At 26.6% G+C, this 27,406-nt stretch overlaps 3 protein-coding genes and 1 long non-coding RNA gene across 5 annotated transcripts in view; 1 reads left to right on the top strand and 3 right to left on the bottom strand.

Moving 5' to 3' along the window:
* Window positions 1-1,291: 1,291 nt before the first annotated feature.
* LOC149058086 (uncharacterized) lies at window positions 1,292-2,654 on the bottom strand. Its single transcript, XR_016190222.1, has 3 exons — window positions 2,446-2,654; window positions 2,270-2,364; window positions 1,292-2,216 (listed from the first exon to the last, which is right to left on the bottom strand). It is a non-coding gene; the product is annotated as an uncharacterized LOC149058086 (long non-coding RNA).
* A 167-nt stretch (window positions 2,655-2,821) lies between these two features.
* On the top strand, window positions 2,822-11,555 carry LOC107166822 (proton-coupled amino acid transporter-like protein acs). Its single transcript, XM_015515634.2, has 9 exons — window positions 2,822-3,389; window positions 7,912-8,053; window positions 8,171-8,321; window positions 9,378-9,502; window positions 9,608-9,692; window positions 10,144-10,416; window positions 10,524-10,702; window positions 10,795-10,967; window positions 11,055-11,555. The coding sequence occupies exons 2-9, from the start codon at window positions 7,923-7,925 to the stop codon at window positions 11,312-11,314; spliced, it is 1,377 nt and encodes a 458-aa protein (XP_015371120.2). The 5' UTR covers window positions 2,822-3,389; window positions 7,912-7,922; the 3' UTR covers window positions 11,315-11,555.
* On the bottom strand, window positions 11,483-16,802 carry Efr (ER GDP-fucose transporter). The gene is made up of 8 exons (XM_015515635.2): window positions 15,887-16,802; window positions 15,708-15,821; window positions 14,900-15,002; window positions 14,334-14,465; window positions 14,194-14,263; window positions 13,798-13,907; window positions 12,797-12,942; window positions 11,483-11,893 (listed from the first exon to the last, which is right to left on the bottom strand). The coding sequence occupies exons 1-8, from the start codon at window positions 15,961-15,963 to the stop codon at window positions 11,638-11,640; spliced, it is 1,008 nt and encodes a 335-aa protein (XP_015371121.1). The 5' UTR covers window positions 15,964-16,802; the 3' UTR covers window positions 11,483-11,637.
* Window positions 16,803-19,786: 2,984 nt separating this feature from the next.
* Window positions 19,787-27,406, bottom strand: part of Mms19 (MMS19 nucleotide excision repair protein) — a 9,014-nt gene continuing 1,394 nt past the window's right edge. Inside the window, exons 4-18 of one of the 2 annotated variants that reach the window (XM_089221537.1) lie at window positions 26,652-26,839; window positions 26,433-26,588; window positions 25,624-25,846; window positions 25,457-25,569; window positions 25,262-25,376; window positions 24,593-24,886; window positions 24,356-24,506; window positions 24,075-24,269; window positions 23,081-23,192; window positions 22,229-22,397; window positions 21,989-22,149; window positions 21,814-21,926; window positions 21,027-21,183; window positions 20,165-20,410; window positions 19,787-20,104 (exon numbers count right to left, since the gene is read on the bottom strand). In XM_089221537.1, coding sequence (XP_089077663.1) covers window positions 19,991-20,104; window positions 20,165-20,410; window positions 21,027-21,183; window positions 21,814-21,926; window positions 21,989-22,149; window positions 22,229-22,397; window positions 23,081-23,192; window positions 24,075-24,269; window positions 24,356-24,506; window positions 24,593-24,886; window positions 25,262-25,376; window positions 25,457-25,569; window positions 25,624-25,846; window positions 26,433-26,588; window positions 26,652-26,839 — 2,507 coding nt within the window. In that variant the 3' untranslated portion in view covers window positions 19,787-19,990. Of the gene's footprint in view, window positions 20,105-20,164; window positions 20,411-21,026; window positions 21,184-21,813; window positions 21,927-21,988; window positions 22,150-22,228; window positions 22,398-23,080; window positions 23,193-24,074; window positions 24,270-24,355; window positions 24,507-24,592; window positions 24,887-25,261; window positions 25,377-25,456; window positions 25,570-25,623; window positions 25,847-26,432; window positions 26,589-26,651; window positions 26,840-27,406 lie in introns of those variants that run through there. The other variant, XM_089221538.1, reaches the window with a different exon arrangement.

The following is a 27,406-nucleotide window of genomic DNA, read 5'->3' on the forward strand; positions in this document are numbered from 1 at the left end:
TCATGGTTACAAATTATAAAAGTAAATAGTAATTATATAGTATAGAGACTGGCAGAAATTAATATTTATTTTTTTTTACATTTAAATGGTAGCAATTGGTTACTCGGCAGGTAAACAGCATGCATCAAATCACCAGGTTTCATTAAAACCATATAAATTGTCCAAACTATATCTTAAAACCAAATTTATGTTTGTAGCTTTTCTTACATAATCAAAAACTACAAGTCTGATTTTGACGAAAATTCAGAAATTGTTCTTAGAGATATGTTAACAAAGTTTAGAGGGTAGTTCGAACCATCTTAAAAATATACCATCATGTGATGAATGATAAATCTGATCCACAACTTGCGGTTACCCATCTAAATCTAATTATTTCACAAAGCGAAGGTATACCTACAGAAACCACGATACACCTATAATAAGCGTTGTATTTTATATTTTTACATTTTTTCTTTAGTGAATTTAGTTTATATGGATAATAATTTTCCCAGACAACAAAATATTGTTAATATAACATGATTTTAATATCATTCAATTAATAAAAAAGTGAGTATAAGTCCAGTATAATTTCAGAGTACCAGAAAATTATTTAATGTTATAAATTATAATAAAATTATTTGCAAATTTGTTGGCCAACTTTTTCAGGTTCTATAAACATTACATAATAACATTATAGTAACATTGCAAGAACAATTGAAATTTATTGTTATAAAAACGTTATTTCTTAGGTACTGGAATGTTATGATCACTACGCCAAAATATTATGCGAATAATTGCAAAATAACTATTAAAAGTTAAATTTAAAAAAAAATATAATATATATATATTTTTTGTTTTTTAATATAATACTATTTCAACAATTAAATTGAATTAAATAGTCTCACAGAAATTTATTCAATTAAAAATATAATAAGACTTTATGATTGAATACTAATGAATTACCTTTATAATTTACTATAACGTTAAAAATAAATAATATTGCTATTATGAATGCATATAATACTACTACTACTTATTATAAATTACTCTACAGTGCTGAGAGCAAGGGCTGCTCCACCAAGTATCCACGAATGATGTCTTGGGGCTAGCCAATATTCAATAAGAAAACCATTAGCCACCTTTTTTCTCAAAATATATAAACTATTATTTTATTGGTTTTTTTTTCTCTTATTTAAGTACTTATAATAAGGTTTTTAATTTTATTTATAATCTAAGCACCACATATATTATGATAACAAATTGTGTTATAACATTTGGGATATATAGGATTGAGTGAATAATACAGAAGTAATACAATTTTTATATGATTTATTTCACAAATGCCACATTGTGGGGATAATTAATTGACATATATAATTGTTTTATATAAAAACGACTGAAAAATAAAAGTTTACATTTTATATGTATTATGAATAAACTCTCATATTTGTTTTAAAGATATAACTTTTTAATTCAAAACCATAAATACGACGATTTGAAACATGCTTTTTTATCTCATCTATCCGATTAATCAATGACAACTATGTATAAACAAAAATAAATTTCACGATTTCTATCTGAAATCCCAAAAACCTTGATGACACATTTATAAAATGCGAATATTACCGAATGTGTACCTTTATACACGAAGGTATCATGCTAATTTCAAGTGGTATACGTTGATATATCAGTCAGTTAGGACGTGTTAAATTATATGAATCATATTTTATTATATTATATCATATATTTTAACATTAAACTATTTTTAATTATTATTGGTAGTCGATAGGTGTTAGTTAAACAACATTTGTAATAGTACCAACTACCTATATTGGCAGTTAATTAATATGCCTAATTTTTTGGAGGGATGTAATAATCCTCGATTCCCCGACCACCACATTCATTAAAGAAGTACATTCTATAAGTAATTTCTATTTAAGGTGCATGGGTGGAACGTGACCAATGGATAGACAAGCACTTATTGGATTTAAATATTATACGAGATTATTGATGATGTGCCTTATAACTATACGTAGAATGTAGATGCCTATCAACAAATAAAACCCTACATATAGATTTAAAAATTGCAACAGTTGACCAACTAGCCAAATTTCACTGCAACAGTTTTCACTCTAAACTGCAACACCATCCCAATCCTTTAGTGTCCCGCCTATCGTCACGTACTCTTCCGGACAACACTCCATGCTGCCTCAATAGGAACTTACTGGTGCCGCGACCTATTAAATTAATATGAATTAAAACAAAATTACTAGAGGGTATACCAGTTTACCATCACTGGATGATTTCTCTCATCATGTGCTTCATATTGTGTTGTTTTTTATTACTCATGAGTAATGTCAGTCATCTTTTTTTTACCTTTGTGTCCTAAAGATAAAATACATGTTGTACATTTTTCGAAATAAAAAAAAAATGTCTACCAAGTTTTTAATGAATATCCCAACTTACCGAAAGATCTTTCTGCTTCGGCTACGGTTGATGATCTGTAAACGTTTCTTCCGCGGGGCTACGGTAATATTATATATTACATGATATAGACATAATACTATATATCGTTCTTTCAATAACGCGCACCGGTACCGACGACGATGGAAAACATCATGTGGCGACCGAAGTTCTTCCGGTGTCCCTACGTTGGGACTTGGGAAGGAAGTGAAGAGGATAATATATGTGTATATGTATATATCATGTATAACATATTATGTGTGAATTACTGCTAATTTATTAAATCAACCATCGTGGCACTTACGCGCGCACGCGCACGTTGGCGGAAAGCTTACTTGAACTGGTTTCACGACGTGTGCCGTGGCGCCCATGCCGCATTCGTTCATTCATTCTAGTTTGAAACCCGACGGTGGACGGTATACACATACCGCGTAAATCGTCTCGACGCGCCGCTAAACAGTTCGCGACGACGCGCTTTTAACTTTTAAGCTTACAAAACAACATCTACACCCACTCTCAAATATATACATATCATCATACATTATATATAGGTACTCGCGGAACCTCTTCGTTTTCGGTCAACGTTTTTTTTTTTTTCGTTCTTATAAATAATGTGAATACACATCGCGTCGTCTACCATCGATTTACGTAAATTGTTGTTTTTTTTTTCTTTCGGTCGGTTGTTATTTCGTTTCTCACCTAACCCCATCACTTGGTGACCGGTGTTCTTACTTTAAATTTAAATTTCCATTTTTATCGCTCACGCAGTAAAAATTAACGGCGTGCGTTCGAAAAACAATGCGCGCATCTCTGGGACCAGGAAATTACATTTGAGACGTTATTGCAGCTTAATCTTTGGAAACTAACCAGTCCCGGCCGTGCCTTACCTATATATACCTAATACGAACACATATTATACTCTTCAATACTCCACACGGCCTTAAATTGTGAGTACATATTATTATTCTAGTCAAAAAAAATCGGTTGGCTTATGTTAATATAAATAATTAAACCCGAAATTTAAGCGGAATGTAATTTAACTTTTATATAATATTTGGTCATGAATTTATGGTGTTGCTCACAGTATAGATTCGGGTATCGACTGTGTCTGTCGATATCGAAAACTCTCATTGTACACACACACACGTCGATAAGCACAATAATGATAAAATTCAGATTATTTATTATAAATTATATATCTATAAATCTCAGTATTCATGCAATTACTATATAAGTTATACATAATCACATAGTTGGATACTATTAGATAATATCATCTCGATCAAGTAAAAATAAAATCTGCAAAAACAAAAGATGCATTGATGTCGCCAACACGCGACCCCGTTTTAACATTTTAGTGTGAACTAGACATCTATATACGATATGGTATATACACACGGGTACCGTTAGAATAGTTGATGATAATAGTGAAATGATTTTCAGTATTCCAAATACAATAATTCTACCTATTAAGTATACAATATTTATTATTAATTTGATTGCGTTCATAAGATTTTAAATTTAACAACGTCTTTTCCATATCGTACCTATTATATGGTTATATTATAGGTAAATAGATACATATTGGTATAATAGTATTAGACACATGTTCCAACCACGTTTAATATCTATATTCCATATTATTTTCTACTTTAATGGCAGTAAAATGTATAGGTGTCTGGTATATCTAGTAAAATAAATATAAAATATGAGCATACAGTATTAAAAAACAAAAAAACATTGTTATTGATACGTACACAGCTTTTGTACAAGCTGAAATTATCTCAATTCGAGATTCTTAAATACTTATTAGTGCAGCTGTTTTACGCAGTATAATCGATTTATAAGTGTAATAATATAATAACAACGAATCAACGTATATTTCCAGTAAAAGTTACAAATAAATGTTATATATTTGTTTAAAATTTTAATTACCTACCTATAAATTTATAAAACTTCCATACATAAGTAAACATTGTAATTGATTTTAGAATTATACTTTTATATCTCGTTTATGCGATTTCTATAAACGACAATTTGAAATAATGTGATGCGTATAGCACAAGGTGTAGGTACGTATAAAATACGTGAGCAGGTCACGTGAGTGGATGGATTGAATATTAATCAGTCTAATCAACTCGGGTATGGAATAATAAATTCGATGAAAAACATCAATGACAATGCCGTGACATAGGTACACTATAGAGACAACACATATATACAGTATAAAATTATAAATGTAAATATTCAGCTAATTGTAACTCACGCGTACCTAAAACGATTTAGCTATATGATAAAAATAACCTAAATTGCTATAATTTATTAACCCATTTAACGAGGTATGTGTAGGATTTATTAAAAATCATCAACTTAAAAGAGTTTATGGAATTGAAAAAATTAATAAATAGTTATAATCATTGATTATATGAACAACCACCAAAATAAGAGTTTTATTTGTTTTGAACTTTGGAATTGAAAAATTTTAATCCGTCAAAACCGACATTAGTGTTTAATAAACAAGAATTGAAGAATGGCCACTCCTTTAACAGTATACTTTATTTCTAGACCGAAAACAAAGCACATCATTCATTATAATTTATAACTTATATAATTGAAACTCCGAAATCATATTTCTTTGTGCACTAGATCTATTTAATAAAAAAAATGGCAAAAAATTTTTTGTAACCTGCAGAGGTCATATAAAAATCATAATTTTCCAATTAAATTAAATTAAATTAGAACTGGATCCGTGACCTCAGCCGTGGCGTTGATACTACTCTTAAATGACTGTAATAAATATGTTATTAAATAATGTTACAGACAATTAACTCATAATGCTGTACCTAATCAATTAATAATAATTACAATTAAAATTTTTAAATAATCGAAAAGATTCATATACCCACATAAATAGTATGCGTTTTTAGTAGTTTATAATCTTTAATTTCTGTCTATATACGTTTCCTTTAACCGGCAATTTATTTAGTTATTTACACATTAAGAAACTTAACTATTAGGTATTGATATTAATTATCAAAAATAGTTGAAGTGAAGCTTATTTTTCAATGTATTATGTATACCTATACGTAATTTGAATAATTTTGAAAAATTATAAATATAAGAATCTCTACAGTCTACAGATAGGTAGTGCTCTTGTAGTCACCTATAACTACATCATAAGCTAAATAAAAAAAAAATACATACTGTATCCATTTTAGTAAACGTTAATTATCATAATTATTAAAATACTACACTGAAACATTGAATTATAAATCTAAAAATCCACAAGGCATTGAATTTAATGAAGTTACTAAATAAATAAAAATATTAAAAAATGAATATATTATTTAATAAATTAACTAAATTAATAATTTAGTTTTACTTAACAAGTAAGTACAAAAGTAAGTAACAAAAAATGAATGGATTTATAAAGTTCAAGGATTTCGGAAATATCTAATTATTTACTTAATATGGTTTGTAATTCTAACAGCGTTTCAATAAATTACACCAACATAGGTATAGAAAATAATAATACATTTACATATAGCGTATATGTGAATATCTGCATATATATAATATATATCAAATTATTTAGATGGATAGGTTAGCTTAATAGATTCACTTACCAAAGGACCTCGTGAACCATTTAATCTAAACACACACACGCTCAATTATATTAATAAACTGATTCGTTTGTATGCTATTATTGTTTTACACGGACAAGTAATAAATTTGTATTTGATTCTGATGCTTAGTGATAACCAAATTAACAACATCAAATGAAATAAAAATAAAATATGTTATACGCCTTATACCAAACATTATTTGACGAATTTTATTTATTTATTTTATAGATTTATCTTATTAACATATTTTTATAATATAAAACTGCATCGTCATGTTACCAGCTCCGAAGCATACATTTAATGTGTTAAGGAATCTAAAATACATATTGACAAAAATAAGTACTTCAAACTCAATATTAAAATGTATAGGTACATCATCTATTTTTTTAACGTCAAACATAATTTATGAGTGAAATCTCGGTATTTCTCGGTTTCCTTAACATTTTTATTAACAAATCTATTGTTTATAAATTAATACAGTGCTTAAGCAATAAACTGCAACAATGACACAGTTCAAATGGTTAAAAAAAATTGTTCAAATGTTATTTTAAACAATATATTAAACAAAAATATGTTAAACAAATATTCACATATAGTCACATAAAAATTTCCAATTAAAATCACATAAATAATGTAGCTGGCTCCTGTCGCTCCCGGAAAGGAGGGTAGTGTACGCAGCCCCCTCTCAGGCCATACTTCTAAAAAATATATATTATAAAAAACAATATACAAAAAACACATTAAAATTTCAAAAGTTTTCTGAAAATTATGACTTAGCACCCCCTCCAGTCATGTCTCTGAAACCAACTGGTATCATAGTAATTACGCAATACTCATAAAGTCATAATATTTTATACTATTTAAACAATAGACTCAAGTTTTCGACGAGGAATAGCATCTGATGAAAGTTAAAAGAAATTTCCGTTAAATGGTATGTGTTATAAAATATTATGGTAAAAAAAAATTATCAACACGAATCGGTAATAGCAATAACATTTTAAAATACGTTTAATCTATACACAAAAAAGCGAATGTAATATAGTTATAGGCTATAATATGTCCACTTGCTTGTCCTTTAGGCATTCCTTTTCCTACACTATTCATCCAATCCCCATGAAACTTTCGTGACGGAATTTGGGCACCCCAGGAAATGTTTCTAAGCTATTAAGAACGAAATCGGACGAAACAAATTTTGTACGATATGATTTTTAAAACTTTTGAAATTAATATACCATACACCCAATATTAAATGACAAATTGAACAAAGATTGAATCACATATAGAGTTTATACGTTTGCAAGCAATAAAGTGCACGAGTTCAGCTATAGTGTTTAACAAAATAAATAGGTAACACAATATTACCTGTTATTACATTATTTGGAGTGATATAATATAATAGGTTAAACAGAGCCTGTGGGGGTAACGTAAATATTATTTTCTAATTTATTGTTTGACCAGCTTTGATGATATTGTTGATTATTATAACACAAGAAATAAACATCATAGCAACATTTAAACACTATATAATTTAATAAATAATTTAGACTAATCTAGGTATGTATTAAATATACTAGGTATCTACATGCTAGAAAATAGAAATGTATTCCAAAAGCCAATAATAATATAGTCCATAAATTTATTTTATGTATCTTCCCATTGACTATTAAACATTATGAAAAAAATGTACGATCGGTAAACAAAATCTACAAATATTTACCTAATATTATTACAATACCTACACCGAGTTAGTCCGTTAATCGAACTCGAATAGTGAAACTATTATTAATTATTATTATGTATTATGTATTATGTAGTATAGGTACTATCTTATCTCTTTTTTCAGTGACTTAAACGATGGGAGACAAATCTCGCAGAAACAGCACCACCCAGGATGTGGAGGCTAACGGCACGTCAGATCAACAACAACAGGTGGAAGCCGTGGCCAAAGCTGTGCACGGCCACCCAGTATCTGAACATCCAACCACGTGAGTACTATTTTTTTAATTATATATGCGACACGACCAATTAATAATAAAATATAATATTTCACATAGTAGAAAATTATATTTACCATCGTTTAAATAATATAACTCTGTTTGCAGATATTGTGAGACACTAATGCATCTCTTAAAAGGTAACATCGGTTGTGGTATGTTGGCCATGGGTGACGCATTCCGAAACGGAGGCCTCTTGATGGCGCCGATTCTCACAGTTTTCATTGGAACCGTGTGTATTTACAACAATCACATACTGGTACGTTGATTAACATTTCAGGGAAAATAAGTATAATGAATATTAATTAATACGAACGATTTTACTTCAATTCAGTCGATTAATAGGTACTAAAAACTCGTATGGTAGAGGTTAATAAGTAATAAGTAACAACATAATCGGGTGTAATTTTTAGGGTCGAGTTCTTTCTTCTTAATGAAGCTATTATATTAAAGGCTGCACATTGCATACCAAGTTATGATTAAATTTAATTAATTATAAATTCCCTAATTATAAATTCGTTTCGTATGACAGAATTGGATTCATTTATTTTATTTTGCACGTTTTTGTATAATTAGGGATTTTTTGAATAATTACTTCATATTACCTGTTAATAGTACCTATGTGAAGAAAAATTAAATCTAAAAAAAAATTACAATACCTGACATACTACAATTGCAAGAAGCAAGTTTATATTTTTGCATATTTATATTTTTTAATGAAAAAACAATTTTTATTTTGAGCATATTTTAATGTTATAATATTTTAAAATGTCATATTTTTAAAGACATATTTTCAATATTTATTAGGCCAATTAGCATATATTTTTCGGCGATTTAACTCTAATAATTTTATTACGTTTATATATGGGATACTATTAAGTATTAATACCTGTAAATGTATGATGTGGTCGCCATACTTACAAGTTACAAATTACAATCGTTACAACTTTATAAGACATCGAATGTTTCCATATGGTTTACGATGGCAGATATACATATAGGTACATATAAAACATGTTTTCGGCACGCGGACAATTAATTTTATTGCAATATGATGGAGGATGTGGCCGGCAGGTTACTAATAATATTTGAAAATTACCATTTAGCTACATTATATTTACATACATTTTGTTCCCAAAAAATCGATGTCTCTCAGCTTCCCCATCCCCTATCTTTTCAGATCAGGGAACGTATTTAAATATTAACTATGACTAAACGTAATATTTTACTCAGTACGGTAGTTCAATCTTCAATAAAATAATGGCGTGATAATATGTTGTGTAATATGATAATAAATCACGCGTTTTTACTGCAGTTAAACGTCGCTCATAAGCTGAAGAGCAGGCTGAAACTCGAACACTGCCCGACGTTCTCGGAGACCGTCGAACTGTCCTTTGCAACTGGACCCAAGAGTTTACAGAAGCATGCGGACTTGTTTAGGTATGCCACGTAGAACAGCGACCATGTAATCATTAAGCGAAAAATACAAAGATGTTTGGGGTAGAGTGGATAAATTAAAATTCGTGATATTATGCTATTTTTCAGGACCACAGTCAACGTATTTGTCATAATCACTCAGTTGGGATTTTGCTGCGTCTACATACTGTTTGTTTCCAACTCCATTAAACAGGTATCTATTAATCTATAGGATAATAATACAATTATAATGTTCTGCATTGAATACTGCAGTAAGCATTACACCATTACAATTTACTCAGATAAAAACACTAAATGCTTATACGTTAAATAAAATATAAAAAAAACACACGCATAATAATAAGTAATAACTAATAACTAATAAGCAGCTGTTAGGCATCCTTTTTAGAATTTAGCTCGGAGTTGCAGAATGCAAACCAGTTTATCAATATTGCCAGTCAGAGCGGATTGCTTCACTCACAAATGTCATATATAAAGATAAAAACTACTATCATTTAAGCAAAATAAAAGTCGCCTTAAATTTGACTTAACCACCACTCTATGTTTTGTAAAACCTACTTTCTTATCCTGAGAAGAATTTCTCAACTTAGTATCCCAAATGTTTTTTACCAATTACATTTTAGTAATAATTTTTTTACCAACAGTTTTGTGATGAATACGGAACCGTGCTGGATATCCACATCCACATGATATTCGCTTTGGTGCCCATAATGTCATGCGCCATGATTAGGAATTTGAAATTCATTGCACCCCTGTCGACGGCCGCCAATATATCAATGGCCATTGGTCTGGGCATTATTCTGTCGTACTGTGTAGTGGACTTACCGGCTCTCAACTCCAGAACGGCCGTGGCCCATTGGTCGCAGATACCTCTGTTCTTCGGCACGGCCATTTACGCTTTCGAAGGCATTAGTCTTGTAAGTGTATACCTATTCCGTCTCAATAATACGATCGACCAAGAAGACAGTGCCACCAGATCTGGTCATTTGTATAAATAAATACGGTTTTAAATATATATTCACAGGTATTGCCCCTGCAATTGGAAATGAAAACACCCAATAGATTTGCGTCAACTATGGGAGTGTTGAACGTCGGCATGACCATCGTGACCTTTATCATTCTGACCATGGGCTTTGTTGGATTCTGGCGGTTCGGCGACGACGTCAAAGGAAGTCTCACGCTCAACCTCCCACCCACTCTCATGTAAAAATAAAAACAACACCTACCTACACGGTTACACATTATAGATGAGATGGCGCTGTTTTTGATACCTATAAAAAATACACTTTTTTCAGCCTTTCAAAAATCGTGGTCGGTCTTATGGTGTTCGCAATCATCTGTACTTACACACTGCAGTTTTACGTGCCCGTCGCTATCTTATGGCCATCGGTACAAGAAAAATACGGACCGTTCCAATCGCCCGCCCTCGCCGAATATCTTTTGCGCGCCGCACTAGTTTTTGCCACATGTAAATTGTCATTTTATAATAAATCATCATTGTGCTGCAAAGTTATTTTAAAACCATATTATGTGAACTTCTTCTGTTTTGCTATAGTTTTGGCGGCGGAAGTGATACCTCATCTGGCACTGTTCATATCTTTGGTCGGGGCCATCGCCAGCACGTTCTTAGCTCTAATATTCCCACCCATTTGCCATATGGTTGTCTGGAAGGACGAAGGATTTGGAGCATTCAATTGGAAACTTTACATGGACATTATTACTATACTCTTAGGTCTGTTAGGATTCGTAACTGGTACATACTTCAGTTTACACGACATTATCGTTGCATTTAGCAAAGATTTTGGTTTTCATTGATCAAAATAGCTGCCAATCTCAATCACCTAATAGATTTAGTAAATGCACTGTTATATTTTTAAATATTTTATTATTATGACCTATATTTACTATATTGTTGAGTTAAGTATATATTTAAAAGTTAGGAAATCACGTTATATAATGCTCCACCAAATTTAGAACAAAGACTTTTAATTTGTAAATTATTTCAGTTTATTGTCAAATAAAATAAATTAATAAGTTTTTATTTATTTTAAAACAAGTAGTATTAAAAATTAACAACATTTAATGTATTTAATAATTCTGTGATAACCATAATCCAACATCATAATAATGGGGTAACTTTAATTTGTTTTCTTTGATTTTTTTGTTGCCTTTTTTGGCGCTGTCATTTGTTGTACTTTCTGCGGTATCTCAGTGAATATGACTGTACCAATGAATACCAAAAGAGTTCCAATCCAGTGGTACAAAGTGAATGGATTGCTGAAGTACAATATACTAAATATTAAACTGGCAAATTTTCGCAATGTTATAACTAGCGTTACTGTCAACGATGAACATTCAGTTGTCAAAAAGTAAACTGAACTTATACAAATATATCTATAAATATTTAGGTAAGGAAAAATTCAAACATAATATTTCAAATACATTTTAATTATTTTGGCATATAAATGTATGATTTTTTTTATAAAAATTTCATTGATTAAGGTTTTAATACCAAAAGTTATTATTAGCCTATTTTTAACTAAAGATAAATGCAAGTTATAATATCTTCACAATAATGAACGCTTTTTAAATGTATTAAATTGTAACAGAATTTAGATGTTGATTACTATGTCTCTTTGATTGTTAGGTTTTATTTGTACACGTCATATATGCTATTTAATAAAATTATAAATTCCTCCAACATAATTTTATAATTTAACTCAAAGAAAAAATTTGAGATGATTTTTTGTTTGGAAGAAATCATAAATTTATTTTGCAATGGACATATCCAGCTCACAAAAATATTCTAAAATGAATATTCTAGCACTGATTTACAAAATATCTCATAACATTCTACATTTAAATTTAAAAATAAAAATAAATGTTAGATGTATAAACTAACATTTTTTAATTCCAACAAAATAACAAAATAGTTTTGTTTTGAATAAAAATTTCTATTTTGCCCGAGTTTGTTTTTATTTATTAATTTAGATTTTTGTACTCCATAACTACATTGATATTGAATATTGAAGCATTTTTACTGGACAAAAAGGTGGTGACAGACACTCAAAAACCCCTCTTCATTGTAAAATGAATACATTGATGCTATCCTCAGAGTCTAAAGTCATGTTATGTTTATTTTTTTAAGTTAAAATTGGTATTTTTTTTACCTCATACATCCATCATACTATCCTCATAGATATTAAAAACTGTAAAAACAAATTCCCTTATCCACAATATTATATACAATCATATAAATATCAAATATCAAAACACTAATACGTAATTAAAGGATACTGAGTGAAAACATTACCAATAAGATAAACAATGGTACTTGGTATTCCAAAACCTATGTATGGCAATGGTTCACTTTCAAAAGCCATTAAGGCGTGTTCCTTAAGGTTGGAGTATAAAAACAGAAACCATGGAAGTGGTATCAAATGCTAAAATCAAACAAATTTGTATTATTTACAGATGTGACATTGATTTAAAATATAGTTGCTAGTGGTTGCAGTATGACTATAATAAAAAGTAAAAAATAATAAAACATAAAATATTAACTTATACATGCAATGCATTTGATGAGCATTTATGATTTATAATATAAATTATAATTTTTGAATTTATGAAGGTAATGGGAAAATAAACTGAGAATGTTTGTAAGGTAAAGCTTAATTATAATAATAAAAGATTTTTAAAATAAAAAGTTGAACTTTTTACCACTAAAATTAAAAATGGTGTTACATAATTAGGTAATATGATACATTAACACAATGGAGATATAATTCTAATCAGTCATTGATTTCACAAAAGCACAAATATTTAAGCATATAAAATATGTATATGGAACCGGTCTTAGCAACTTTGTCATATTTTATTCTAAACACCAAATTAATGATCCGTTGAGTGATACTCACTATATAATAATTTATAAACAATACTGTTTTTACCGCGACTTGTAAAAATAATACATTTGTATTATAGACAATAATAATTGTTCAATGCTTCAATACATTTATAAAATGCCACTAAAAGATAAAAATACTAGTTTTAAAACTTAAAACTATAATAATGCTGAGTGATAATAATGTTAAATTTGAGGCATTGTATAATATTATAATTTATATTAATCTTAATTTTCCTATTTTTATTAATAATAACTCATTTTTAAATGAATTGAAAACCATCAAACTAATATCAACCCCACAAATATATTGAAAAATGTCTTCTTTTGTGGTATATGTTTCAAAATAATATTATTTACTAAAGGCACTTATTTATCACAGTTTAATACTTACAGTATAAAATAATGCTTCTTGTGGATGTTTACCATGCTTTTTATATAATGTTTCTTGGTATATACCCATGCGAGCAGAAATAAACAATGCAGTAGTCAAACATGCAATTCCTAAATTATTATTTTTGTTAATTTATTGAACATATTAAAAAAAATGTTATATTAATTTTTAAACTAAATATCATACATCCATAGGCGTGTCTAGACCTTTGACGCAGACGCAAAGGGTGCAACCTGGTGCATACCCAAGGGGCTAATGGGCCCTAGCCCCCTTTTTTAACATTTTTTCTTAATTCATGGTGCCACTTGAAATCGCAGAGGGTGCAGGTGTATACCTTGCACCCCCCGTGGACACGTCTATGCATACATCATACTATTAATATTGTAAGATACATACCTAAGCACCACCAAAAGAAGTCTTCCAACTCTGATGTATTTTGCACAACACCATGTACAACAGTTTTTTTCTAAAAATAAAAGAAATATATATAATAAAATTGAAAGTATTCATTAAGAAATGATATAAGTAACACTTACAACATCTTGACTTGATACTATTGTACATATTGTAATACCAGCAGAAATCATGCCTACAGAAATAAACTTATCAAGTGTATACTTTTTTTTTAATATAATCACTCCCATGACCATATTTGCTATTAATGAACCCTAAAAAGTAAAGGTTTTTGATTATCTACATAATATACAAACAGATAATTTCTTATTCTCTTTAGGATGATATGCTGGTAAACTTTTAACTAAATGTACAGTTTAAAATATGTAAAAATAAAAGTGAAAGATGAAATAAAAATATTAAGTAATTCTAAATCGAAAGTAGTTATCATCATTCAAAATATGTATCATTATCACGAGTCTTGATATACTTGATGCTAACAATCATAAAGTAGTATTTACTCTACTCAATGATACTCTTTTCATCAGTTGTTATTTAAAATTAAATTCCACTCATGAAATTGTAATAGATTTAGGATTAATATAGTACTATAGGCACCATCATATTTAACTAAAATTAAACTGTTATATGATTTTTTGTTCAATATAAGTCATATAAAAATGATAAATTAATTTGTATAAAAACATACCGCTCTGAAGATCATATGTAGTGGCATGGCAATATTCAAATCGAAAGCATAATTGTTTAAAACATTAGTTACAAAAAACATTGCAACTAAGATCATATACCCTCTGAAAAACAATTCAAAATTAATAAAATAAATATAAATTATCAAACAATTAATCTATAATTTTAATTAAGTATCTAAAAATAAAAACACAAATAATTAACTCAAGACTTTTGAATTACATTTATAGTGTATAGTATTTAGTACTGTAAGATCTCAAAATAACGGACAGTCAAGTGACCATTGTAGACAAATTTCTGCTTATCACATTAATAAATTGTTTAAATTGTCCATTTCAAAGAGATGTTTATACAGGTTTCAAGATACTTTTTTTTTTACAATTTGTTTATATTGTTAAAACATCATTGCTGAATGTATAAGCCAAAATGAAAATATTTTACTAGCAGCATGGAATATAATAAAAGATTACAGGGAACAAATGCGGTTTAGTTCAGAAAAAATTTCCAAAAACTGTTTAGGAGCTTAACTACAGTTTCTATGTAGATAAGAAAACATATTAACTTCAAAATATTTTAACTTTGAAAATAAGTCTGACTGCACCATTGTTCTTAACTCATTGAAATACCAGCAATTGCTTGGGATCTAAACTGCATTTATTTCAGTTGTATTTATTATTCAGTATTTAAATATTGTACATCTATATAATTACAAAATATTTAAACATTGGGGAAAAACAACGATTTTTAACTCAGCACATCATACATATTAATGTACTCATAATTATTTAAAAATATAAATTAATACATACTTGACACTGATACTTGGTTTTTTGGTACCACATTTGGCAGTAAATATAAATCCATGTAACGCTATTAGAAAAAATTGGGAAAACGTAATCAAATTTCCTATGCCGGGATCTTCTCTAAAATTTAAATCATACACATTTTAATAAATTTTGTATTGATAATATTATTAAATCATACTTACTTGACTAAAAGTTCCAAAAATACAACATTGCTCATGCATCCAAAAAACGTAGAACCAATTGCTACAGGTATACTCATTTTATAAGAAATAATATATTAAAACCTAATAATTATTTTATAAATGAATGATGTATGTGAAGTTGAGTGACTAGAGCTAAATGACCGCTTTATGAACGACTAAAAAGACCAACTAATTTGAACACTTCATTATTTTATATTGAATTGTAATTACTAATTACTTTTGATCCTAACACCAATATCGTTAAATCAGTCAAAAAGAAAAAGAATCAAGATGTTCAAGATTAAAAAAAATTGAATTGTTCATCTATGGCCTATGCAGAATATAACGACGACTAGATAGCTCATATAGAACTTAGCTTTTAAGCTACTACTGCAAATAAGTATTAATTACGTAAATGATAATATGCCGGCGGTTTCATGGTCATTTATATTTAAGTACCTACACAGCTGACGGTATAACACTATAATTTATAATGGTGCACGTAACCAAATATCTATGATAAGTAAAATTAAAAAAAATTGAACCAGGAAAAAATGCTTTTTATATAATTCACCAAGTATTAATATAAAAACTAATAATAATAATGAACCATTCTGCACTTGTCAGATAACGTCATGTCGTCATAACGAAAACACTATTGATAATACCACAGAATATAATATGAAATTTAAATTAATTATATTAAATTTCATATATTCTGTGATAATACCATAGGATACAAAATTATCATCTTAGATCATGATCTAAGATTATCATCTATTATTCACTCGAATCTCGAAGATAACTTTACAACTATAAAAAAAAATAATACAACTGTCGTCACTTGTCTGTATAGGGGGGTTTACACGGCGACAGTACTGTCGACTATCTAGCCGCGTTAGATAGTGTGACAGTACTGCCATGACAGTTCTTTAACATTGAAACATCAACTGTCACCGTCACCGTGAAAAACGCGGCTTATGTCCCGGCATATTCATTATATCATAGATGAGTATAATATAATATCTTAAGGCATGGTTATGGTTATAAAACCTCATAACAGCAGCTGATGGTGCGTCGGCTTTGAGGCACTACTACCACAGATTATAAGAAATGTATTTATTAATTATATATTTATGTAATATTTATAATCATAATTGTCGAAGCTAATTGTTTACAAAGTTTCTTTTAATAAAAAAAAAAAAAAAAATTATATATTTACTTTTTAGTTATTAATTATAAATTTATTTCATATATTCTGTGCTACTATTAAGTGTTGACTAACGATGTAGATCCCAGTACCTATCCCACAGGCCATAGGTATAATATTACTATAATTATTATTATTATATAATATCATTCATTCATCATAGACCTATAAACTATAAAATAATTAATATAATATGTTTATGAATATTATGATAATAATAATGTATATATGGCTTATTAATATACTTATAACATCGTTATACTCGTACATAATATTATGATAATATAATATGGTATATTTGAATTGCGGAAAAAAAATCCCCAGACCGCAATATTACTGACAACCTCATAAAAATGGTTGAACATATATTTTTAAACGTTAATTAACACCTACTCATAGTAATAACATAGCATATAAAAATATTTCGAATAATTGATGCGTCAATAATACAAAATATAGATAATAAAAATAAAATTAATAATAATATAATAATTATCAAACAATAATCATTAAACGTTAGCACCTATTCACAGTAAAAACATATAATAATATAATTGTTTGTAGTTTTTTGAAATTTTCAACAAATGTTTATATGATGTTTTCTATGTATGAATGTATGATAACATTTTCAAAATATTTTAAATATTTTAGAGCTATTTATAAATCAAACGTTATGATTATGACTTTATATATTAGACAAAAAACTGTTTACATTTTTAAATGTAATTATAACGGAAAACAAAAATAATTAATACGAAAAATTACAAACATTTTCTAAAAATGCAAAAAAATTTCAATTTCTATAGCTAAGTATTGCAAATTTAAAACAATGTTTCTCATAAGTGTTTGAAAAAAATCTAAAATACTCTATGGGACATACTAGGTACTCGGTATTTTTTATAGATATTTTTGGTTAAAATTATAAGGATAAAAAATATTTAAAAATATAATTTTTTAGTAAAAACTTTGTTTTTCTAACAACTATATTAATTTATTTAATGACATAATATAATATAATATACGTATTTGTAATTAAATATTAATAATGCGGTAATTATAGATACCAATTAACGTTGAAAAATATTTGTGAATGAGGTTGTGAGTAATATTGTAGTCTAGGGATTTTTTTTCCGATTACCAGTATATTTAAATATTTTAGCAGCGAATATAATTAATTAACTACAAATTTTATTGAAGAATAATTGTATATTTTCATTAAATTAGTAATTTAAAATAAAAATTTATCATTTCATTTTATTTCAACGTCGTAATAAAGATAAGTTTTGCCGGTTAGGTACTAGATACAATAGAAGGCAATTGTCATAGATAATATAAACTTATATATGAAAGTCGGTTGCAGAAAGCCCAAATTATTAAAGATGAAGAAATAAGAATAAGTATAACAATATTGTGTGTATTGTAAAACATTCATTTTAGTATTTTACTGCTGTTCGTTCTTACGTAAACTTTATAAAATGAGTAAAAGAAACCAAATTCAAAATTACATTATCAGTTTCAACTGCAACGCCCAAGAGAACATTCTCAACACTGAAACGGATGAAAATATTTTTGGGAAACGCTATTGGACAAAACCGTTTAAATAGCCAAGCATTATTAAGTGTTCATAAAAATATTCAACTATCTGGATCCCGAAGACCCGAAGACGTCCTAAATAAATTTACAAATTAGAAAAGATAAAGCTATACTGTTCTATGATTTTACTAATATAATATAGTCAACATAATGCATGCCTATAGACTTTAAATTAATAATTATCTTATAAATTTAATATTGAAAAAAATTGTATTTTATATTTTATATTTTTTTATTTGTACTCTTAAAATAATGTGAATAATTCTATATGTATATAAATAATGATAATAATCAAATTTTATATTTTTAACCTAAAAATGAAAAGTGTTCAGTATCTATATTTAAAAAAATGTTGGACCCCCCCCCCCCTCAAAATTTTTTTCCAGTTACGCCCTTGTTGGCCATGAATCTATGCGACTTCTTTGGACACTATAAAATTTCTATAAGTTTTAATCATTTATTTACGTAATTTTATAGACATAAAGTGAACCATATATTTCTAACCCCCCCCCCCCACACTCAAAGATTTTTGACCATATTTACGTTTATGAAAATAAATTTTTAATTTATTCATATTATTCTATTTTGTACTGTCTCGTTTTCCAGGTTTAGACTGCAAACTAATAATATGTGCCGCGACAACATTTTATTATATTTTATTTAGGTAGTCTGGTAGTCATGGGCGTGATTAAATGTAAAGGCATATATGAAAAAGACAGTAATATTCTTTATAGATTTTACTTTTAGGTAGATCCATTCTAAATGTATGTACATTATTATACAAATTAAAGTAAGGTGTCTTAAGTTAAGGTCCTGTCAATTTTATTTGCCCAGGGCCCCATTAAACCCTACACTAGTACTGGCAATAGAACAGTTTTTAGTGATCATAGCAATATATCTTGTGATAATTATCAATAAAATAAGTTGAGTATGGCTATCAACTATCATGTATATATTTTTATTTTCAGATTTAGATCAAATAATAGATGATAAAATAAATAAAGGAGGATCAACTTAATTATTGTTTACATCGATTCAGACTTATTTTGTGTTAATCTATAAGTAGTGAAGAGTATCATACTGCAAATCGAAAAGCATTTTTAAATTCATTCTAATAATGTATTAATTAAACTATAATGAGTGGTTATTTATTTCTAAGTACATTTTATTAAAAAATTCAAATTAATATTTTGATAATTAAGTAACAATCTGAAAATGGCAATATTAAATTTAACAATCTGAATAAACATTTCCTGAAAACACATTATATTAGTAAAATAAAGAGTTTAATGTGTTTAATGTTAATCATCATCTTTTACTACATCTATGGACAACCATCGAGATTTTGTTCTAACCACTTCTTTTCGAACCAATCGTTTTTTGTCATCTAAGCATTTTGCCAGTTCGGAAATAACCTAAAAAATAATCATTATTTATAAAAAATAAAATATATTCAAATTTTTGTGGATCATTACCTGTCTTTTTAAGGGTAAAAGTTTGATTAAGGAATAGTCACAGCAATTATAAAGACATTGTAAAGCTACTATTCTTATATTCATATACTTTGAACTTTGAGATAGATTTAACAATTTTGGAACAAAAGATTCCAAATAATCTTCTAATACTGGAGTTTTGGATTCTAAAAGATTACGAAAAGTTTGTAACGACTGTAAGACATATACTTGTTCTGGAGATAAAAGTTGAAGTAATAGAGGTAATATCTGCAAAAATTGAATTGTTAAGTAGACAAAAAAATAAATTATAATGTGTATATATAAAAATGTATTTACTAAATTATTATATGTCTTAAGAGGAAGTTTCATAAAAATATGTATGCTAAAAATTTCCAATAAAAACATGTTTGCGCATTCATAGAATATGAGTTACTGAGTGGTTTTATTGTAAAACCACCAATGAACATAATGACGCCCAATTAAAAATGTTTAAGTCCTAAAAATAACTCTTGGAAAAGGTAAAAACATGGTCATGATTAAACAAGAAATATTATATATTATACCAAAATTTGGGTTTCTTAAAGAACCAAACATGAATCTCCTTTACAATTTTACAATAAAACCACTCAGTAACTTATATTCTTAGAACGCGAAAAGTATGTTTTATAAGAAAACCGTAAAAAGTTATTGCCTGCCAAGACGGTGACTATATAGTGAGTATAATATAATGGCTAACAACGCTATCTCATGAGCATTGTATTTCTCCACATTTATGTGAGACGTCATCTTAACTAGATAAGTATTAATTAAAAATACAATTCATTTAATAAACTACTTTTGTAAATCTTAATAACTAATTAGTATTAAACATCTTTTAGATTACTTTTGAAAAATATGGTGAAAGAGTCACATATGTATTACCGTCCATTTGGTATAAAATACTAATGAGATAATTTTCTTTCATCAGTTCAGGCGATGCATTATAATTGGATATGAGTGGTTCAATAACATAACAGAATATTCTTTGTTTGTATAATAATCTGAAAGAAAATTATTATATATTTAGATTTATTGATCCAGTAAATTAAATGTAGTGGTTTAATAATGATGTATTTTTCAATATTAAGGATGATTTCTAGAAGGAACAAGTTTGTACTTTTGGAACAAAGGTTTAAAAAACCAAGTACTTTTAATTTTGATTGGGAAAAGATTTTTTTATAGCATAATATGAATAAAACATAATTCTTTTTTATGAACAATTAGTGTTAATATTATGTTATGTTAAAACGACTGTTTATTTTGTTGTAATTTAGAAAATATCAATAAAACATTGATCTTATTTATTGATTTATTATTTTGTTTATTAACAAACCTTATTTAAGTTTGTTTTGATAAATAATGATAAAATAATTATCATAATATAATATATAAGGACATTAGGTATTGTTTTTAGAAAAATAATTTCACCCCTCCATTTTTAATTACTAAAAAAATAACATATATAAATAAATTATAAAATATTAAATAACATCAAAATAGATTGAATTCAGTAAAACGGGGCAATCAAATTAATCGAAACTATAATAGTAGAGCAAGTTTCCAAGTTCTTTTTATATTAAATTCAGATATTAAATACCAATTACTTAAGTATGTTTTATAAAAGTACTAACTTTACTGAACAAAAACACTCTTTATTCAGATATCCTTCATCTGTCTGTGTTAACATTTTAAAACACTGTGTCATGATCTTCCCATACAAGGGGTCTGCCAATAAATTCAATGACTGAAAATATAATATATTATAATTTATCATAAATCAGTTTAAAAAATTTTTTTTTTAATTACCCAGTCAATCCATTGTAGCATTTTCTTATGACCTTTAAGAGATAAAGACTTAGTGATCCATGATATCTGAATTATAACATTGTTGATGTATAAGGTTGATAAATTTAAATAACTTTCTAAATTTAATTTCAATTTGTCTATAAAGGAATTGTTTTCATCACCTACAAATTAATATTAAGATAGTAAATAGTTATAATAAATTTTAATATTTCAGTAAAAAAAATTTAATAATAACCATACCATCAATATACTTATTAATCAATGTTGCAGTTAATCTCGAAGCAGATAAATTACATATTGAATTATTAGAGTATGTTGATAATTCAATACAGTTTTCAATTAATAAAGTCACATTGTTCAGTTGGATATTTGTATTTAATGAATTTAGAATACTTTCTAATAAAATAACCTGTAATAACACGCAAAATCTAGTATGTTATAAGCATAATCTGTGATTAATAATTTCAAAACCATAAGAGATTTAATGTCCTAAATAGTGTTAAAAAAAAAAATTAAAAAAATTGCTTTTATAATATTCTAAAAGCACCACTAAGACTTAAAAACTTATAATTGACAAAACTGTTTAGTTTAAACTTTTTTTTTTTCATTAATTTTAAGAACTTTTATTTTAATGGTATTATTATTGTTGTAAATAGTGATAACTAGGAGTGGGATTTATATACATTTGCATGTCAGATTTGTCCATTATTTGTTTTATTCTTAATTAAGCATGTGATTATATAAACAAATATTTAATGTAATAATAGCAAGTTCTGATAAATAATAATTCTAGAAATAATACTAATTAGTTTTTGCATAATTTGGAAATAAAATGCATGTTTTACAATTTTTGATCACATATTAATCCTAGTCCTAGTATAACATCACTATACAACATAAAGTACACTAATATTATTTAGTGAAATCAAATTTGTGAATTAAAAATACTGATGAGTTGTTAAATTCAAATTTCCCAAAATGAATAATAATTATTTAACTTGATTTTACCATAATTTATACACATTAATATAGTGAAACAAAATAATAATAATTAAAAATTTTAATTAAAGAAGAATTAAAAGCATTAGTTACCATATATGAATGTATGCCTTGTTGTATAGCAGAAAGTGTTTTAAAATTTATTTTTGTATTCATAATGTCATTGAAATATTGGTTGAATTGATTAAGTATTTGAAGTTGTTCACTAAAATCAAATATTTGTATAAATGTTTGGAATCATTTTAAACATAAATATAATCAATTACTAATTACTATATCAGGCACCTTATTTAATCAATAAAGTATGATCCTACGACAATTTTTAATTATCATGTTTAATATTAAAAATTATAGAAACCTAAATGAATAAAAATATCTTAATTTGTTTATGAATTGGAAATTTTTAAAATTGTTTATGTACTGTCTTAAATAAGTGTCATCTTAAGTGGCAAATTTCTATACATGGTTGTAATAATATGGCTAACATACTCTACGTGCCACGCTTTTAGAAGCAACACTTTAATATTCTAACAATAACCTAGTTTGCATATAGCTAAGATTAGCAAGATAAAGCAATAAACCGCACTTAATAATTGGAAAAAAAATTTGAAAATAAAACCGAATAGATGGTATGAACTGACCAAACTATAGATAATTATGTTTCTATTTGAATATACTCATTTAAGTAATATAAATTTATATTAAATTATTTCATAATATTTTCATCAGAATTTTTGTTTACAATATAATTTCCATCATATCTATTTTAATTTTTAAGTTATTAAAATTCTTATTATGAATTAATAGCAAATAATGATTTTGGTAAGCATCAATTTTATTTTGAAGAATTGTTAATAGAGTATTGCATATATTTGATTGATTGATGATGCAATAAAAAGAATGAATAAGATAATGATAGTTAGTATTTAGTTTTGGAGTGTGATTACTAATATTTGTGAATATAAAAATTCAAATTCAAGATGAACTTAAATTGATCATAATATGATGTATGAAAAAAATAAGAGACAAATATTTCTGTTACAACTATAACTCAGGAGGGTTGATGTTAAATTAAAATTAAAATTACCTTTCATTTATCACTTTTACAATAGAATTAACCACAAAAGAAACATCTTCTAAAATAGTTTCATTCCGAAATATTTTGAAATCGGAACAGCTCTTAATACCATTAATCCAAGTTGTTAAAATGAAGTTTAAGAGTCCGCTATTAAAAGCAAAATGATGTAATAAATTAATATTCTCAACATTTCTAACAAGACCTCTGAAATAAAAAATGATAAAATCAACACAAGTTATATTAAAAATAATAACGAATGTATGTTCATAAATTATAATTAAGATATTCACCTTAAACATTTAAGAGTAATCTCAGTTTCTGCTTGTTTTTCGCATACATTAGCACATAAACTGTCGCTGATTAATGAAAAAAAATATTCTTCATTTCCCAAACAACATAATGCATTTAACCATTTTGATTTTAATTCCATATCATTTGACTCTAAAACCAATAAAGAAATAGTAAATATTTTGTAAATTTAACAAGTATAAGTAAGGCAAACATAATATATTTTAATAAAAACTTACGATTTAAAATGTTTAAGTTAAATTGTATGATTTCTCTATTTACTTCTTCATTAAAATATTTAGCTGCTTCTTTGAAACAAGATAATGTCTCTTTTCTAATAGAATCTGTTATATCAGATTTTATTAAATTAATTAAAATACAGTAATAATTTTGACGCTGAGAATTCGTTAATATTTTAGTCGATATTTTTAATGCTCTTAAAGCTGACATTTTTATTTCGGATGATTCGTTTTGAGCATAAAGTAAAAAATAACAACATATTTCTTCCCATCTCGTTTCTAGACCTGGTATAGCTAAAAATAAAACCATGATTTTATTTTCAATTAATAATTAGAAAAAAGAGTTTACTTTGATAAACAAAATTGGATACATACATAAATATAGAAAATTTAATAAAACAGAGTATCGAATGAAAGAACAAGTTCCTACATTATTGAAACATTAGAAGTATTGTAGGGAGACTTCAATTAGTGGCATATTTACATAAATTTGAGTTAAGATTATACCTATAAATAATTTATGAATATAAAAGTAATAGATTATGAATATATTCTATTGAAACAATTCAAAACTTAATCTTTTTAAATAGTTTGATAAAATACATATTATAACATTTTAAAAAACCATTAACTTGTCATTTTTTTAATCATGCATGTTTGGTAACTTACATGATAAATTGATAAACATTTGTATACACATATTTGTAATTAATCCCATAGCTTCTATGATTCTTACAATTTCTGTTTTTGACACATCACTTTTGTCAAGTAAGATTAAGTACACCTGTATTAATTATAAATAAATAAATAATTATTATGCAGTTACATTTGTTATGGTATATAAAATAAAATAATTAACTTTACTTTATTTGCTATCTTATGACAGGCATAGTTAGAAGTTTTTCCAACACTACAAAGAAGTTTAATTGAAGGTATAAATAGAGTTGCTTGAGTATCCAACAAAAATCTATTAGAACCTAAAAAAAATCAAATTAATAATTAAATTTCTAAATGAAACCAGAAACACAAACTTTTAAGAATGATATCCAAAAAATTTGATAGTTGTTCTTTTTCATTGTCTCCTTTAATAATGGTGAGAGAATACAATAAAGCAGTTAAAACACTAATAGCAGCTTCTCTAACTTCATCTGCAGAATCTTCAGTATCTGTCATTATTATCATTTTTAAGATACGCCATATTTCTTCGATGTGATTTTTTATTTTGATAGGATCAAAGTTCTCGCAACATAATTTCTAAAATAATAAAACGCATTTATATTATGTGTATATATAATAAAAATATAAATAAAGCAAATTATAGAACTGTTTAAGGCTTATTTAGTTATTTATAGATATTACATAATATAATTTTTGTTCCAAAATATATTTTATTAAATAAATTATAAACATTAAATTGTATTATGTATTTAAATTCTTATGCAATGTTGTATAAAAAATTAATTAATTGAATAGTTCACTAATATTATATAAACCAATCATGGGCCACTAAATCTAGTTTAATAGACTATTATTAAGCTCAATATTGATGGTCAAGATTTAGTTTAAATATAAAAATTAAAATATGTATATTTTTTTTTATGCTTCTCTCGAAATATTATTATAAATAAACTTAAATGAAGTTTTTTTTATTATTTAGAAAACAAATATTTACTTTTTGTTTAGGCAATCAATATAATAGGTAATACATATAAAATTTACAAGATTTGAAGCCTTAAAGAAGGTACGTCCAATAATGCAACTACAACATATGAAAGGTTGACATAAATTATAGAGGAACTCAAAATATAATTGGTTTTACAAAATTGTTATAATTATTTACCAATAAATGCAATGAATCTAATTTTGCAACTTTCAAACTAGCTTCTAATTTTTGTAAAGCCAAAGGAATACAAAAATCAGCAAAATCTTCTACACACGTCAGACATCGAGATAAGTTGATTGCTAGTTCATCTCTAGTTATTTTACTTTCTTCTGTCTGTGAAACAAAATTATAATTAAAAGTGTATCAAGTTAATCTCACAAATAAATTTTTAATTACTTCATAGAAATCTATAGGAAAATAACAGGCAATAACATCAAAAGTCTCTTCTGCTAAATGACCCAATGGAAAATTTCTTAAAAATTGAGGTAGTATTCTAAAGAGCAATATTAAATTATTAGGATCTCGTTCACCGTCCATTGAAGAAATAACGCAATATAAGAAATCAGGTCCCATAAAACGTAAATCTAAAAAAATATATTTAAGGATATTTTAGTTGGTAGTGAAATTGCTGTGGAATATTTATTAATTTTATAAAAAAATTATCAGCACTCATTTATACATCTTAATTCTTCTAAATTAGCAGGAAAATTCCATATTCAGAATTAATAATTCAGATTATCAAAATTTACAAATAAACATTCAGCAAAATAATTTTAAATAAAAAAAATAACCATACTTAAACAATTATATAAAATAATGTGTTCAAATGAAAAACATTTAACAATTAATATATATATATACAGGGTGATTCTTTTATCACAAACCACTCATTATTTCAAAAAGTATCAATGCTTTTGAAAATATTTTTTTACAAAGTTTCATGTTGTTAAAAACCCAACGTTTTTATTAAAAATTATATTTTTAAATATTTTTTATCCTTATAATTTTTTAAGTTTTTTACTTTTTTGAATGACAACCTAGAGTTTTAATTTCATATTCCAAAGCAGAATATTTTTCTAAGTATTTTGATACGTAAAAATCAAATTTTGGACGAGTAGTTTATGAGTTATAAGTATTTAAAGTTTAGACAA

This window comes from Diuraphis noxia, unplaced genomic scaffold (assembly GCF_037042655.1).
Source record: "Diuraphis noxia isolate RWA-SAM2 unplaced genomic scaffold, SU_Dnox_SAM2 contig0002, whole genome shotgun sequence".
Classification (NCBI taxonomy): domain Eukaryota; kingdom Metazoa; phylum Arthropoda; class Insecta; order Hemiptera; family Aphididae; genus Diuraphis; species Diuraphis noxia.